The sequence below is a fragment of the Scheffersomyces spartinae genome, assembly GCF_019049425.1.
Source record: "Scheffersomyces spartinae strain ARV_011 chromosome Unknown scaffold_22, whole genome shotgun sequence".
Taxonomy (NCBI): Eukaryota; Fungi; Ascomycota; class Pichiomycetes; order Serinales; family Debaryomycetaceae; genus Lizanozyma; species Lizanozyma spartinae.
In genome coordinates this window covers 1-15,944 of record NW_025065069.1, presented here as the reverse complement: position 1 = coordinate 15,944, position 15,944 = coordinate 1, and the positions used below count along the sequence as shown (strand labels likewise).

The 15,944-nt window shown below is 39.5% G+C and overlaps 2 protein-coding genes across 2 annotated transcripts; both read right to left on the bottom strand.

Annotated features, from left to right (window-relative positions):
* Positions 1-5,832: 5,832 nt before the first annotated feature.
* Positions 5,833-9,176, bottom strand: CPH2 (Cph2p; the record flags this gene model as incomplete). Its single annotated transcript, XM_043193392.1, has 2 exons — positions 5,833-8,768; positions 9,173-9,176. 2 exons carry the CDS (start codon positions 9,174-9,176, stop codon positions 5,833-5,835), a joined length of 2,940 nt encoding a protein of 979 aa, XP_043047401.1.
* A 949-nt stretch (positions 9,177-10,125) lies between these two features.
* Positions 10,126-15,338, bottom strand: KQ657_002637 (ubiquitin-protein ligase; the record flags this gene model as incomplete). Its single annotated transcript, XM_043193391.1, has 6 exons — positions 10,126-12,590; positions 12,728-12,746; positions 12,971-13,011; positions 13,369-13,408; positions 13,478-13,509; positions 13,667-15,338. The coding sequence occupies 6 exons, from the start codon at positions 15,336-15,338 to the stop codon at positions 10,126-10,128; spliced, it is 4,269 nt and encodes a 1,422-aa protein (XP_043047400.1).
* Positions 15,339-15,944: the final 606 nt, after the last annotated feature.

The following is a 15,944-nucleotide window of genomic DNA, read 5'->3' as shown; positions in this document are numbered from 1 at the left end:
AGCACACACACCAAAAACAACAGAAGCCAGGCTTAGCAAGGTACCCACGAATTACACCAAGTAATTATAACTATCATTATTTCATTATAGTGAACATTTCTAACTTTGATATTTGGCATTCTGTAGGCAAAGACCTTGTATGCCATAGAACTTGGTAGTTGCAGTGTGCGTTCAGACGCAGCTATTTTTATTTTTTTTCTGTTCTCAATTACCGCACTTGAGATAAGGTCGTAATCAAATACTTATTTGGTGTGGCTTAGATTTGAGACATACTATATTTTTCAGACATTAAAGTATAACCGTGTTATAGACAAATTGATAATAGTCATAAACTTTAACAAAGCGACAAAAATATAAGGGTTCATTTACGAACATGAACAATTCAGAACTCAATTGGGACAGAGATTGTTTTAAGTGAGAATGAACATACAATAATAACCAACGGTGTTAAATTAAATTTTCCGTCGTAGTGAAAAGTTAACAAAGAATAATAAAGACTCTATAAAATTGACCGAAAATTATACACCGAGGCAATTAATTGTGCTAATCATCTAATTGGATGGATTTAAATGCAGTTAACCGTCTTTGAACCTCATCTAAAGTCCATGGACGTTGTCTATTTCTCATTTTTGTCTGCAACTTTTCTTTTATGGTTTCCACTGGTACGGCCTTCTTTGCTGCCTCTTCTTCGATAAATTTGATGATTTTCATTCTTGTATGTCGAAATTGTCTTTCAGAAGATCCATGCGTTTTAAGCCACTCAGTTACGGAAATATTATTATCTTTCAACTCCTTTTCTAAAGACTTGAAATCATCCCACATCTCGTATAAAGTGGTTGCTTGTCGTGATAATCTTCTTCGTAGTGCTCTGTCTCTTTTTGTCTGGTCTTTGGAAATCCGATTCAAGAAAATTGGTGCTATTCTGTTTTCCGTTACCAAGTTATTCGCTGATGTACTGGCGCTCGGGCTTCCTCGCAGTATGACTTTGACTTTTTGTTCTTCCATAGTAACGTCTTCCATGGTGGCATCATATGTAGTTCGACTGCTGGATCGGGAATAATCTGTAGTCAGCTGTAAGGGATTATTGGCCAGCAAGATACCGCTTTTCGTAGACTCTCCACTGACATCGTCGGTACTCGGTGTCACTAAGGCTCCTCCAACCTGTGGATTTATTATAGGCCTGGTTTCAGTTGAACTCCACTGTCCTTTCAATTTGCTCAATGTCTCGTTAATCATGTCTGCGCCTGAATCACAACAATTGGATTCAAACAAGTCTAACGTATGAATTATGCCGGAGATGCTTTGTCTTACAATTCCACTGTTTCCAGAACTGAGACTTGTAAGAATGGAAAGCCCATTGACCGAATTCCGCAAGTTATTAATGTACATGGTTAGAAGATTCTTGATCTTTGTTTGATGCTCCACAAGACGTTCAAGTTCTGCCTTAATGAACCCCAAATCTGGTCCTGAAGTCGAAAGGGGGAAGGCTTGAGTGTGTTGAGCCATATCTTGCTTTTCTAAGAAGTACAATGATGATGTGAATGTTTCCCTTATGAAGCTTTCTCTCTCCATGGCAAAGGCATTGAATTGGCTGGAGTTGAAGATCGGATGAAGGGAAAGAGGATGACCAGGGTATTTCTTCTTGATGTAGAGCATATCTTGAATCAAGACAATTTTCAAGAAATCCAACACCTCTTTGAAATTAGAGTCGTTATTATTATCTGGAGACTTCAAAAAGGGAAAGATTTCATCCAGTATGCTCGATGGTATTTCCCCTATTGATTGTCTTTCAAGAGGATCTCTTGAACCAAGCCCTGCTCTCTGATGAAGCACTTCCCAGTCAAAGCTGTACAAGTCGTTCAGAATGGGTTTGGCCGAGGAGTCGGTGTTGCAGATGAGTTTATTCAAGTTGACTTTGGAAGCATCGAGTTGGCTCAATTCCAACACTCGGAGGGAAGATTTATGCTGTTGACTGTAGGAGATGTTGGCCAACTTGTTATTCCCCTTTAAGAGTTTGGTTTCGTTGAAGTCATAGAGCTCAATTGAGCCGTAGTCGTCTCCAATATGGAACCTCAGAAAGAGATAGATGGCTATAGCTGAGATAGGACAGAACTCAATCACTTGGTGTCTTAAACATCCATAATAAACTTGCTGGTTTTCATAGTTAGTACGTAGTACAAACACAGTGTCATTATTGTCATTATTCATGACAAGCATATCACTAAATTTGACTTCCCGTTTCTGTAAGTTCTTGAGGCCCATTGCATGAGTGAGATGAGAATCCACTAGCGTTCTGAGCATCTTGTGCACCTGGGTCGGATCATTTAACTCAGCCGATTCCCAAGTGGGTCTCACAAGCATATAGTATTCTCGTTCCGTATATAGAATAGTGCTTTTTTGTTGTGGTGAGCCGCCTTCACCATCAGACATAGCACTCCCAATGTTCAGTACTACAATTGTGGGAAATATGATAAATGCAAGCCTAGTAGTGTCAGAGTCCTCTCCGCTTTCAGGTTGGAATCAATTAGTTGCAACTCCATTCGAAGAGGACCAAAGAAAAGTTAGATGGAATTGAATTGTTGATTTGGGTGCCGCCGTGTGTAAGACTAAATGACGACACTTGTAATTATTGTAAATAGAATGAAGTTGCTTCAGATAAAAAGTAACAGAATTAAGGGAAGCCGTTGCCCACAATAATCTTCTCTCACTAATAGATGGGGAAACGGTGATGGTATTTTTGGAAATGAACGCTTTTATAAACCTTCTTCCTCCCCCCAAAAAAAAACGATCCAGGTAGTACTATTAAAGTGAGAGCTTGTCTCTTTCAACATAACAGTAAGGCTTGTTTTTAACAAGCTGCATGTCCAGGTCGCGTCGGCAAGCTTATTACAGTACAAGTAGGGGACGAACAATCTCTGTAGGAAAGTTGCAGAAGATATGACGGTTTGTGCTACGTACGGACTGCAGATGTGCATTTAGCCATTGGTTCCACAATACTAAGACACCTTGATCAGACAGATGGACAAACCTGACACTTATATGAAATTTGTCTCCATTAATGCTATAAAATAATTCCGTGAAATAACAAATACAGTTTAACTTCATCATATACGTCAGAGATTTGTAGTTTCCAAAGTATCTTCTTGTTTATATATCTTTAAATATTAGAATGTCTTTTATTGTTATTATTTTTTTTTTTGGCGCAGACACATGCTGTTGTTATCCTAATAATTTAGTGAATGTTCTTCCGAGGCCAGCATAAGGCTTCTACTTTGAGCCTTTTCAAGAATAACCTACTTCCCGCGTTATGTGCAGATAATCCATAAAACGTTGAAATCTGACACCAAAAAAAAAAATCCGACACACTCCTTCATGAGTTTTAGTCTTGATTTATTGTTTATTATGAAGTCTTAAATTTTCTAGTGGTGTTCTCTTTGTCTGTAATCTGGCTATGTCCAACAGGAGTGCATCCTTTACGCCCTTCAAGAATACACTGCATTAGTCCATCAGCCTTTCTAGGAGGGGAGTGTGACGGAACCCCACAACATCTGGCAATTTAGTTTCTTTGATGCATTTCTACTAGAATTTTTAGCACCTCGTACCTGGTAACGTGGGACAACCCTCACTAGCAGAAAACTTGTAATTGGTGGGGAAATTAGAAGCCTTGATTTGGAGTCACAATGAGATCCCTTACCTGGAACTCAAGGCCATTTAAAGAAAGAAAGAAAGAAACGGAAATTTCAAAAGGAAATTATGCACAGTAATGAAGCCATTCGAATTTTGCTAAAACCTTATTTACTATCAACTTTTCAATGGAAAATTATATTGAACCTTCCCATTATCTGCATCTACTTACGTTAATGACCCCTAATTATAGTTGAAAGGTGTTTCAATTATTAAAAGTAATTGCATTCTCTCAAATGCTTAGAAAGGTTATTTTTTCAATTTTTCAGGCACTAAATTTACATGATTAACTGTGATTCATTGGTAACAACGTTTGGAGCATTAGCATAGTCAACAAATCCGAAACTTTGCTGCCATCATGCGGACTATGCACTGTCCTGTGATGGGCTTCTCCATATTTTGATGAACAAAGCAATAATATAATCCACAACAGCGTGGAAAGGTACGCATGAGAGCTGAGCGAAGTGCTGAAACAAAGCAAGATTTAACTCCCTACCCCTTTCAAAGTCAATGCCTAGTAAACGCAATTGAATTTAAAAAGGTAATAATCAAGCACAAATCCTGCAAGTTGTTGCTACTTTTTGCCTTTAAACTTCCAGCGCAGGCAAGCCGTCTAAAGTTATTGCATTTGCCGCCATATCCATATCTTCAATGCGTAACCACGGAATTATGCGTCCTATTTTCCGTGCAATCGATACCTGGATTGGCTTAGCCGAAATGTTGATGACTATATTTAGTAGACAAAGTAAATGACTGCTTTCAAATATTGTCGGACAATTTCCGCTAGGAGCCCGCTTTGGTTACTATTTTTACACTCATTCCATTGGAAGTGTTTCAAAACCAAATCAAGGTGGGATCAAACGCCGTTATCAAGTACAAGCGATGGGATACGAGCCATGGATACGTTTTAACTATTTGTTTCAGACCCATTGGAACTTATTGTCGAGACCAGGGAGGGCATGGTAAATTTCAAAAGGTCATAACTTATATGGCTATTGTAGGTTGTGATTCCGATTGTTATCACTTACTTTAGTAATATTATATGAGTCGATGCAGTAAACTAACTTAATGCATGACGGTAATTACTTAGTCCAAGATGCCATGGATTTAACATGTAAAATGAGAATATTAATTTTAGTGATAGTGCATCGCACATGAAAAGGTGTATTGTATCGTATAGTGTACATTCCCTTGCAGAGTATGTATGGAAGCTTCTGTACTTTACAGAAGCCGTTTATTTGAGTAGAATCGAATCAAACACTTAGCACTCGACTCAATTACGTGATGTGAAAGTCCGAAACCCGTTTCAATATAAAAGCAACCTAAACCGATCCTGATTCGTTAAAAATTGTTTTGTTATGCTAATGTACCAAAAAGTTCTAGAGTTATATCATATAAGGAATGTTACAGCCACGGTGGCTCAAACCAGACATAGGACATTATAATTTCCATTTACTAATGTCTGTTTAGGGATACTAAAAATCCATACTATTTTCACACACCATTTATAAATAGCAGTAGAAAATTAGCCCAATTCGTTTGAAAATGTCAGCCAATGTCAAAACATAGCATCAAGAAAAGGATAAATAATCATCTTGCTATTCTATACCTAACAAGGCGTGTTAGAACTAGTATTCTTGAAAGTCATGCTTTTTCTATGGTTGGTGGGTATAGGGTCCGATACCTGCATAGCACTACGTTCTACTGATGAACAGACATACATTAAGCTGCGTCTTCGTCGTTTTGGGACGAAGTCCGCAAGCCCTCAGTCTTGTGCATCCTGCTTGTAGTCTCAATTGAATTGACTACTTCCATATAATTGACATCCACATTTGGTCAAATTACATAAGGGGGTGGGGGCAAAAACATAATGGGCTGAAATCCTCGACACAAGAACAATGTTAATAGTCAACAAAAGAAGACTTCTAGTAAGCCTCCCTCTGCAATTGGTCTTATCATGCGTTAATGCACTTCAATTCTTTTAGTTCCATAAAGATCTCATGCACTGCATGGCAACCTCCCTCGTATTATATAAGAGGTACGTATTATATTACATTCAGCGTAACAATTATTGTACAATTAAATAAAAAACTAACATCAATGATAAAAAATATATTTTGGTATCGTAGTACCCTTTGTTTGTTGTAATTATTCGTCACAATCATCTAAGCCAATCCCGTTTAAAACCATACCCTTTTTCACAACTAAATCCAGTAAACTATTCCTCAAGTCTACATTCATAAATGAAGACGATTCATCTAACCACTCCCTCAGTAACTTGATGGTGCCATCCAAAATCGATTCGCTGGCTTCATCAAGTTCCATTTTGTTATCAACAACGATCTCATTTACTAATGAAACAAGAGCTGTGAAAGCAATAAATGATAAGGATGGTAAATCTGATTCGCTGCTCTTCAGTGACACATTTTTTATATGTTTCAACAATTTCAAGGCCTCGGAATATTTCCCGTCTCTGTAGTACTTCATGCATGTGGAACAGGTAAGGACGATAAACTGCTCGGCATTAACCATGTTGAAGGATGTTATTAATGTTTTTTGTTCATTAATAGTTGGTTTAAAGCCATCTACAACCTCATAATCTTCTTCACTAGTGTCTCTTTCATCATCTGTGTCCAAGATTTCATGATCAGTCAAATCTTGACCTTCTCTGATCAATCTAAAAGATTCCAATAGTTTAACCACATGGGAATGCAAGTCTCTCATCAACTCTGGGGAGTTCTCACAGTTAACAATAGTGAAAAACATGCTATAATAGTTGTACAACGCGGAATCGTTATCCAATAAATTCTTCAATTTCTTCAAGTCTGCAATAAGAGTTTCTGTGGATTCTCCAACGGATATGGTCTTCAAATAACTCAAGTTTAACAAGTGAATGATATCCAAAATTCTCCAGTTCAAAACCAAATTGTAATAAGAGCTGGATTGGCTTGATAATTCCTCATGGTAGACTTCAATATACTTGAGATGGTTTTGTCCATCATTGATATCAGTGTTGATATTAATATTCTTTGACAAATTCATCAATCTTTTCACTAAATAGTCAGCACCAAATAATCCCAAGCCGTCAACATCTTTAACTAACGTACTCAATCTTCTTAAGGATTCATTATCTCCTCTATACTCCAAATTGAGCATAAGAGATGCAGTCACTGATAATTGGCGATCAATAAACTTAGATGTCCATGGCTTTTGCGCTACTAACATCTTGCCTACCAATAAAGTTAAGAAACAGTTTTCAAATTTAACTTCACTGCTAGATAATTGGATGTAGTCGTACAATAAATCCTTATCCACAGTTTCACCACTTAACTTCAGCAAAATTTGTTGCTTTTTACCTTCAGATAAGCAAATAGGTAAGCTCAATCCCAATCGACAAAGTAACCAGTTCTTCAAGATCACTAAATTGCTATTCTCATCATCTTTGGTGTCAATGTTAGAACGGTCAGCTTTCTTGGCAGATGTAAGGCTCTTGATGTATGGCATTATAACATTTGTTAGTGAAGCGAGAACAACAATAATCTTTAAAAAATGCCACAACTGTACAGTCATTGGCGAAGGATGTAAGACAGCCAGGGGTAACACCAGCGACATCATGGGGATTGCGCTCAAGCCCTTAAAGTCACCATTATCGCCACCAAATAATGATGTACCCATAATGGCAGCCATGGAACCCATCAAAAGCTTGTTACCCAAGCCCTTTTGTTGACCATAATGTTGCTGATGTTGTTGTTGTTGTGGAGGTACCATTTGGAAACCTTGTGGACCAATTTGTGGCGGAATTTCATAAGCTTCGGTACCAGCTGAGTAAGCAAAATTATTATCGTTAGATGAGCTGGAGTATGATTGTTGAATTGGGGAAGAATTGAACCCTTGCTCGTTAGCTTGAGAAGGAACATATCCAAATGTACCAGGTTGAGGTGGAGGCAACTGTTGTTGCATATTTGGAGGAACCGATTGAATATGACGATATCCATTAGGGTGTAAATTGGCTTCTTGGATTAATTTTTGCAACTGGATATTTTGATCTTTTAAAATCTTGTTTCTTCTTTCCAAATGCTTAATGTATTCGGTTGCCTTTGTCAAGACACTTGCTTTATTCAATTTAGAAGCTGGAGTTAAACCATCCAAGTCAGCCAAAGAAACGTCCTTTGAACCGGCAGCAACACGAAGAGAAGGAACCGCATCTCGTAAGGCTAATATCTTTGAATTGATATTGGTTCTATATTTCTTTTCTATCATATTATGGGAAGTCTTGTCTTTCTTTTGGGTCTTTGAGACTTTACCCTTAGCAACACCTTTAGAAGCTTTAGCAGCGGTAGTAGTAGACTCTTCCAACTTAACAGAGCCAATATCTTCTTCATCTTCGTCTGCAAGATGACCAGATTCAACCTTAATTAAACGAGTGGTACCATCCAAAGCTCCTCCTGGTGTGGTGGTATGAGAAGACACCTCGGAAGCAGGATTAGAACCAACCTGTTCCGCACCCATTGATTCGTTCCGGTAAGAGGTCTTCGTCATCAAAGTGTTGATGTTGACTGGGGATGTATAGTTCGAAGAAACAGATATGTTTGTTTCTGGCGTCAAGTTACTTGACTCATTGGAATATGAGTGACTCGACATCTGCGATGATTGCACATTCATATCGTTGAATAGAGAATCTCCATGAGAAGAATTCATTGAAGAAGCTGAGGATATTGAATTGTTGTGTGGCTGCATAGGGTGTTGCTGGTAAGATTGTTGTTGTTGTTGTTCAGCAATAACCCCAAACATATTATTTTGGTTCATTTCTTCGTTCCAAGAAACAGATTCATTCTTAATCATTGTGGGCATAAAGCCATACGTTCCGTCGTTTGATTCTTCAAACATCGATACTCCTCCGCTATTGGCAGAACCGTTGACATCATTTTCCAATGTTCCAATGGAAGATGGTGATACGTCACCTATAGCTCCGGAGATGGAGTCGAGAAACATATCCGCATCGTCAAAGGCAAAGTACTCCATGTTATTGGTGGTGTATTCTGTCATCACCACTATAATATTCACACTACTGATAGCAGTTGGTTCTATTTGTATCTACTGAGTAGCACGTTTAGAATGTTATATCGTCCGATGAGTTCACTATGGATGAAGAAGAGGGAAAAGAAGTTTGTTAAACAAAAGTCTTTCCTACCTTAGAAATTGCAGAAGACAATCACAGCGTGACACAAACGATAATCTCACTTAAAATGATACTACTGAAACTCAACACTAACAATGGAACCAGTACAAGAAGAAAAAGAAACCATTCACAATCTCCTAATAGTAATTGGGAGTCGCTACGGTGAACTTCGGCTTGGTGGTCAAAAACATTCCTTTTCATGATTTCTTTTCCGGTATATACCGTTCAAAAATCAGCTCATATGTTAGTTACACAAAACCGGCTCAATCCCCGAGTTCTAAGGTCGGTCCATTGGAGTTGAAAATCGACTCATATATTTTTTGTCTTTGGGTGCGTCGGAAGAATATAGTACTATGTGTCGCTATCTAGTACTATGATGACCATGTCGCAGGCAAATATTGTCATGTGCAATAGAAAGCCCATCAAGTGTTCGTATTATGTGGTGAAGCTGCTGCTAACAATAAGAACCCGATAATTGTTAGGTAAGCAGTTACCTAATCGCTGATTTTTCATATCATGCACAACACAAACTTAACAATGCATTCTTCCCGATCATCATCATGTCATATGTATTGGTATTATTAAGGTCGTACATACTTGCCGAGCTTCACATGGCACTGGAGCCAAATGCCAATATATTCATACTCGGTTAACTGTCAAGCAATTTGATACAACGCCTGTCTCTGTGCTAAGCATTGGTTTTGTCCTCAAGCCTCGCTTGTCCACAGAATATAACATGACCCCCGGAACCTCCTTAACCTGCCGCAACGGATTTCCTTACCTCATGGACTTTCTTAGCTCCATCGTTTCTCCGAAAGCCCCCACAATATTTGTCCCTTGCAGATTGTCGGTATGAATGGCTGCGAAAATGGTACGATGATACCAATTGCCCTTTACGCCTTAGTCTTGTATGTGGTGATCCGGGTCCTGTCCTTCCCTTAACTCCTTATTACTCCCTTAGTTGCTTGCAACCCCGCTTAGTATTCGTAATACCTGATTAGTGACATGGGTAAATGCTATACGATATTGCTTAATAATTCTAGTGGCTGTTGGCCGGTTATACCTAAGCCTTACCAATGCAAGAAAGATTGATTTGTGTCATCAGACTGGAAAGCTTATATAATCTCTGTTTGTGTTAAACTCCGCTACTTCGGCAATTCCCGCTTCGACTATTCCTGGGTTCTCCGAGTGAACTCACAGGACCTTTACAAACAGTCATGATCAAAATGACAACCTAAAACGCAACTTTGATCCATACACTTCTATATAGGAGGTAAATTGTTTCTACATATGGGACACAGTAATTTATACTTCATCCAATCCTCCAAACACTCCTGGTGGAATATATGGTGGCATGGAGTTATCATGTAGTCTCTCTTCTTCTTCCACATTCGTTTGAGTGCACTTTGCTTCTTTTTGTTGCCTTCAATCAGACCATCTTTATCGTTACGCAAGGGTATTTCGATTGGATTCATACACACAGCACAGTCTGTCTTGCAAACCAACCATCCATCATTATCTAATTCTTCGGTGGTGGTGGTGGTGGTGGTAGTAGTGCCTTCAGTGTTATTGGTCATGTTAGCAAAGATATCGCTTGCAAACCCATTTTCAATATCTCCAACAGACATAATAGGTTGGTAGTCAAATGCTTGAGGTAGCCATCTATCATTGACCCAAAACCGTGCACCCAACCGCTCTTGTAACATTATTAAAAATATTTGTACCAATACATACCCTGTCAATATTCCAGCAGTGACAGGACTATAATAATGGTTGTATGGGTTATTTTTATACAAGAACATGTACCAGATCGGTATCAAGCGAATAATGGACATCCCCCATATAAATTCCCATTGAAAGCAACAGTATCGTCTATTCTTAACAGTGGATCGTAAAAATTGAGGGAACCATAGTGAACTGAATATGAAAAGTGCAATAAACTCAAATGCATGTCTATATGACCGACGCCAATAAGATACCTGAATTATCATGAAAAAGAAAACAATAGTAAGTGAAACCAGTGATGCCATAAGCCCATTGTAATAATAATTCTCATCCGGACCAGTAAACACCACTTGTGCATCTGGCACACCCGTAGGAGCATTGGGCTCCGGTTGGGCTCCTGTTGGTGGTGAAGATGATATCGTTGCGGAAGCATCCGTTTCAATCTCAGTTACCTGAGATGGCTCATTTGTTGAGCTCGAAGTAAATCCACCTCTCATTATATCCCACCAAGATGATCCTCTTTCATTGGATTGTGCAGTTAACAACCTTACTATAAATATGAACTCAAAAACACAAATTATACCTCTAATAATTGCAATGGCCGTGGTTAACAAGTACAACTTGCTTGCAAGTGGACTGAAAAGAAGGAATCCCATAGTAAAAATTGAGTCATAAAGCCCAATGGTATACATGGTAGCAATACTAACACTACTCAAAGCACTTGGGGTATGAAGTCGTTTGATCTGTCTGAGGAAAAGTAATAACTGGATGAAGGAAAGTCCAAAGAACCAAGTAAGATTGATACGTGTTCGCTTATAGAATACTTCTATTCTATCACCTTTCAAGATACCTTTATCCGTAGTAGTATCTGAATTCGAAGCATGATAGGCGATCTTGATCCCACAATCAGGTGAATACATTAAATAGTCTGTAATCACCAACTGAGGAAGTTCTGAAGGAAGAGGAATACCTTGCGGATTCTCTAATTCTTCATCAATTGCCCGCAACTGGTTCTTGGTAAATTGGGTCTTACCAAACTTAAACCAATTTATAAATTCACAAGTGGTTTTAGCATTGGATAAATATGTGTGCATTGTATCAATTGACACTTCTTTATTAAAATCGGTCAGATTAATTAATTGTGCCAATAATACTTTTGAATCGTTATAGTAATCATAGTTATGAGCATCAAAAGCAAAATGAGGTAAGGCATTATAACCAAAAAACTTCCCACTGGTAGTAGTGGTTACCATACATCCTGAATCTTGGAAATATACCCCTTCTGTATCCAATTCGTGAGTTTCGGACTCAGTCGTATCTTTTATGTTGATATTTGCTTTGACCAAAACTGCGTCATCAATCCTTGTCAAGTGATTCTTTTGAACAAACTTTGAAACTCTATCGTCTTGAAAATTGTAGTCAGAATTCTTCAAATTCAAAGACATCTTCCATGTACCAGTGGTCAAGTTACCCATTAAAAGCAGTGGTGGCTGATAATATTCAGGAGGTGGATTATGATCAGGATCTTCTTCGTATCTTCTTTTGGAATCCTCATATTGTCCACGGTTATATTCATCGTCAAAATCCTGTAAATATTTTGGTAACTTCAATGGTAAAGGCTTGAACAGGGCTTGATCTTTTAGGTCTTTCTTGGTTCTGACGAATTCTCCATAGGCTGTTCCAGATATGTTTAGCAAGTAAGCAGCTGCCTCGTTATCATTAGACGTATCGCCTCCATCAGGAACCCAGAACTTGATGATCTCATCTCTTATATCATCTGGTAAAATGGAATACTTTTGATTCTCAACAAAGGGGTGATCCTCAGGGTCAAACTCAAATGTACTCACATTCAACCCCTTTAAATTATCTCCGTATGAAAGTTCAAATCCCGTAAGATTCCCATACCCCTTCCAATACTCATTCTCCATCAATGTTTCCCTGGCATCCTTCAACTGTTGCTCAAACTTGTGCAACGCATGTCGTTCATCTGGTTGAACTTGTTCTGCTCCCGATTGAAGATAGTAAAACGTGAACAAGAACAAAATAAAGAAAAACGTCTGTCGGTCCATGATGGTCGACCGTAATTCAGTTGGTCTATGTGATCTTGTTTAGGCAGCGGCGGCTTATATAAGTACGAACCAGTGGCGATAGTTTCCGACTGGTGAACTCCGTTTGTCTTTTGTGTCGCGCTTTGTGGAGTGAAATAAAAGTTCGCTTTTGAGTCGCTTCTCATGGTGTTCCCCATACAAAACTGCTGGTGTACCTCAAGAGCTGTAATAAGTGATGTAACTACCATGAACTAAACAGACCCATATATATTATAGCACTGATGGTAAAGAAGAACCTATTCTTATGTGTGTATCTTTTGTTGTGAAAAGTGACCAGTTTAGGACTCTCATGTCTAAGCATGTGAATAACCTTCACTGGTGGTGTTAACATACAGTAGTAGGAGTTAAGTAGTAAAGAGTTATAATTGTATGTTTACAAGCTTTATTACCTTGTTCAGTTATAATTATATTTTTAGCCAGTGTATATACTCAGGTACTACATTAGAAACTAAGTCAACGTTGTGGGATTACCAGATTTTTTGCACCCAAAATTAAGTATTTAAAAAGTATAAAAACGGTTGGATAGCAATTGCAAGCGTTTCTTACATTAAGACGACACATATGAATGTCAAGAGAACAAGTACCGTGGAGCCCGTTGAAACCCGCAACGCCCCATTAGTTTGTACAGTCGCCGTAACCAGCAGTGTTTCTTCATCTCTTCTGTAAAGAGACAATGTTGATGATGTGGATGATTCTTGTGCGCTTGAACTTGCTGGTTGGCTTGAAGATTCACTAGATGAAACTTCGGTTGCTGTTGATGAGCTGGGTGCTTCAGATGAACTTGAACTTTGAGCAACTGATGATGCACCACTGCTAGTTGGTTGTGATGAGGAAGCAGCCTCAGAGGATGAGGATGCTTCCACAACACTCGAACCAGATGCACTAGAATAGTCCGATGAGCTTGAAGGAGCCAGCAGAGATGGAGCTTCGGTCGCACTAGAATAGTCGCTAGTACCAGAAGATTGTGAACCACTGATGGAGCTTGCGTCTGATGATGTTTCAGCAGATGAAGTCAACTGCGAGCCTGAACTCTTGGCGGTTGATGATTTGCTTGTTCTGGTTGAAGTTGGTTCAGCCTTGGTGGAGTTTAAGTACTTTGTGGAGATGGAAGTAGAAAGAGATGTGGATAATGACGTTATCACGGTTGTCAATTCGCACGCCATGTCTTCAACAGAAGTCTCGGTGATAACCTTCCCACCTGAAGTTGAGGTGTAGGTGTGCTCTTGTTCATATGTGGTGGTGTAGTAGGAGGTGTGTGCGACAGTGTTTACGTATGTCTTCACGTTAGTTGCGTAACTAGTGAAATAAGTAGTAACGTCACCATCTGTCTCACAATACCATTCCCATTCATCGTTATTACCATTGTCATTAGAACCTGAGGAACCACCTGATCCTGAACCTGAAGAGTTCGATCCAGAGCCACCAGAACCTGAGCCACCAGAACCAGAACTACCAGAACCAGAACCACCGGAACCAGAACCACCGGAACCAGAACCACCGGAACCAGAGGAGCCAGAGCCTGGAGATCCATATCCAGAACCGGAGCCTGATGAGCCTGATCCAGACCCTGCCTCAGAACCATAAGGAACCCATTCACAAACGTTCTCCCAATCATTAGATCCTCCACTCGATCCACCGCTAGAGCCTCCACTTGAGCCTCCACTAGATCCTCCGCTAGATCCTCCGCTAGATCCTCCGCTAGATCCTCCGCTAGATCCTCCATTGTTGTCTTGAGTGTAGTCCCAATCATCACCTTCTTCCACACACAGCTCAGTCACATAAGAACCATGACTATAAGTCTTAGTTATAGTAACTGTTCTAACGATAGTCAATGTTTCAGTAATAGTTACTGTCTTCACAGAACCAGCTGGTGGGGTTGTAGTAATGGTTGCAATAATAGGAGTAATCTCACTAACAGCAGAAGTTATCACTGTCTCGTAAACGGAGGCATACTCGCTGGCAATGGTATTTCTAACAGCTGTGTAGATGACTTGTGGTGGTAATGTTGAAGTGTAATAAGAAGTGACCTTCTGGTTTCCCTTCAGTACCACTGTGGTGACAACGGTTTCCAAACCACTGACAACAGAAGAAATTAAAGTGTAAGGTCTACTTGCAGTAATGGTATCACTTGTATAAGTGTTCACATCAATGCTGGTTGTAGACGTACTCACAGTTGGCATTCCACTTTCAGTGTCAGTATTAGTGTCGCACAGTGTTGAGTATTCCCAAGAGTCAGAAGAATCAGTAGGCAATATGTCGGTTGACTCATAAGAGCTTACAGTTGTCCAACCGTTATCACTGGTAAAACTTTGGGTGTAAGTTCCAGTGGTAGTAACTGATTCTTCTGTGGATTCACAGCTGGTAGAGTATTCCCAATCGGAATCACTACTGGTGTCCACTGAAATCGCTCCATAAGATGAGGATAACTCACGATTTGTTGAGACAACATAAGATGACGATGACTCAGGATCTGTTGTAACAGCAGAGGTGGTTGATAATTCAGAACTTTCACAGCTAGTAGAGTATTCCCATTCAGAACCAGTCGACATAGAAACTGGATCTCCTCCAAGTGATGTAGTTAAATTGGTTGAAGGATCACTGAATATTGGAAGGGTATCTGAAGTAATTGAGCCAACAGACATACTGACACTGGTATAAATATCCGAACCAGAGACGCTTGTTGTGGGATCAACGGTATCAATTGGAGGGATGCTGGTAGTATCTGACTCACAAGAAGTCGAATATTCCCATTCATCGCTGCTATCAGTCGAAGAAGCGTTATCTCCTTCAAGTGATGTGCTTTCATTGATTGGGAGATCACTTATTATTGGGGTAGTATCTGAAGTAATTGTACCAATGGGTATGCTATCACTGACATAGATAACAGAGCCAGAAGTCAAGTAGCTTGTTGTGTCCTGGCCTAAGAAAGTGCTTGTTGAAGAGTCCATTGGAGGGATGCTGGTAGTATCTGACTCACAAGAAGTCGAGTATTCCCATTCATCGCTGCTATCAGTCGAAGAAGCGTTATCTCCTTCAAGTGATGTGCTTTCATTGATTGGGAGATCACTTATTATTGGGGTAGTATCTGAAGTAATTGTACCAATGGGTATGCTATCACTGACATAGATAACAGAGCCAGAAGTCAAGTAGCTTGTTGTGTCCTGGCCTAAGAAAGTGCTTGTTGAAGAGTCCATTGGAGGGATGCTGGTAGTATCTGACTCACAAGAAGTCGAGTATTCCCATTCATC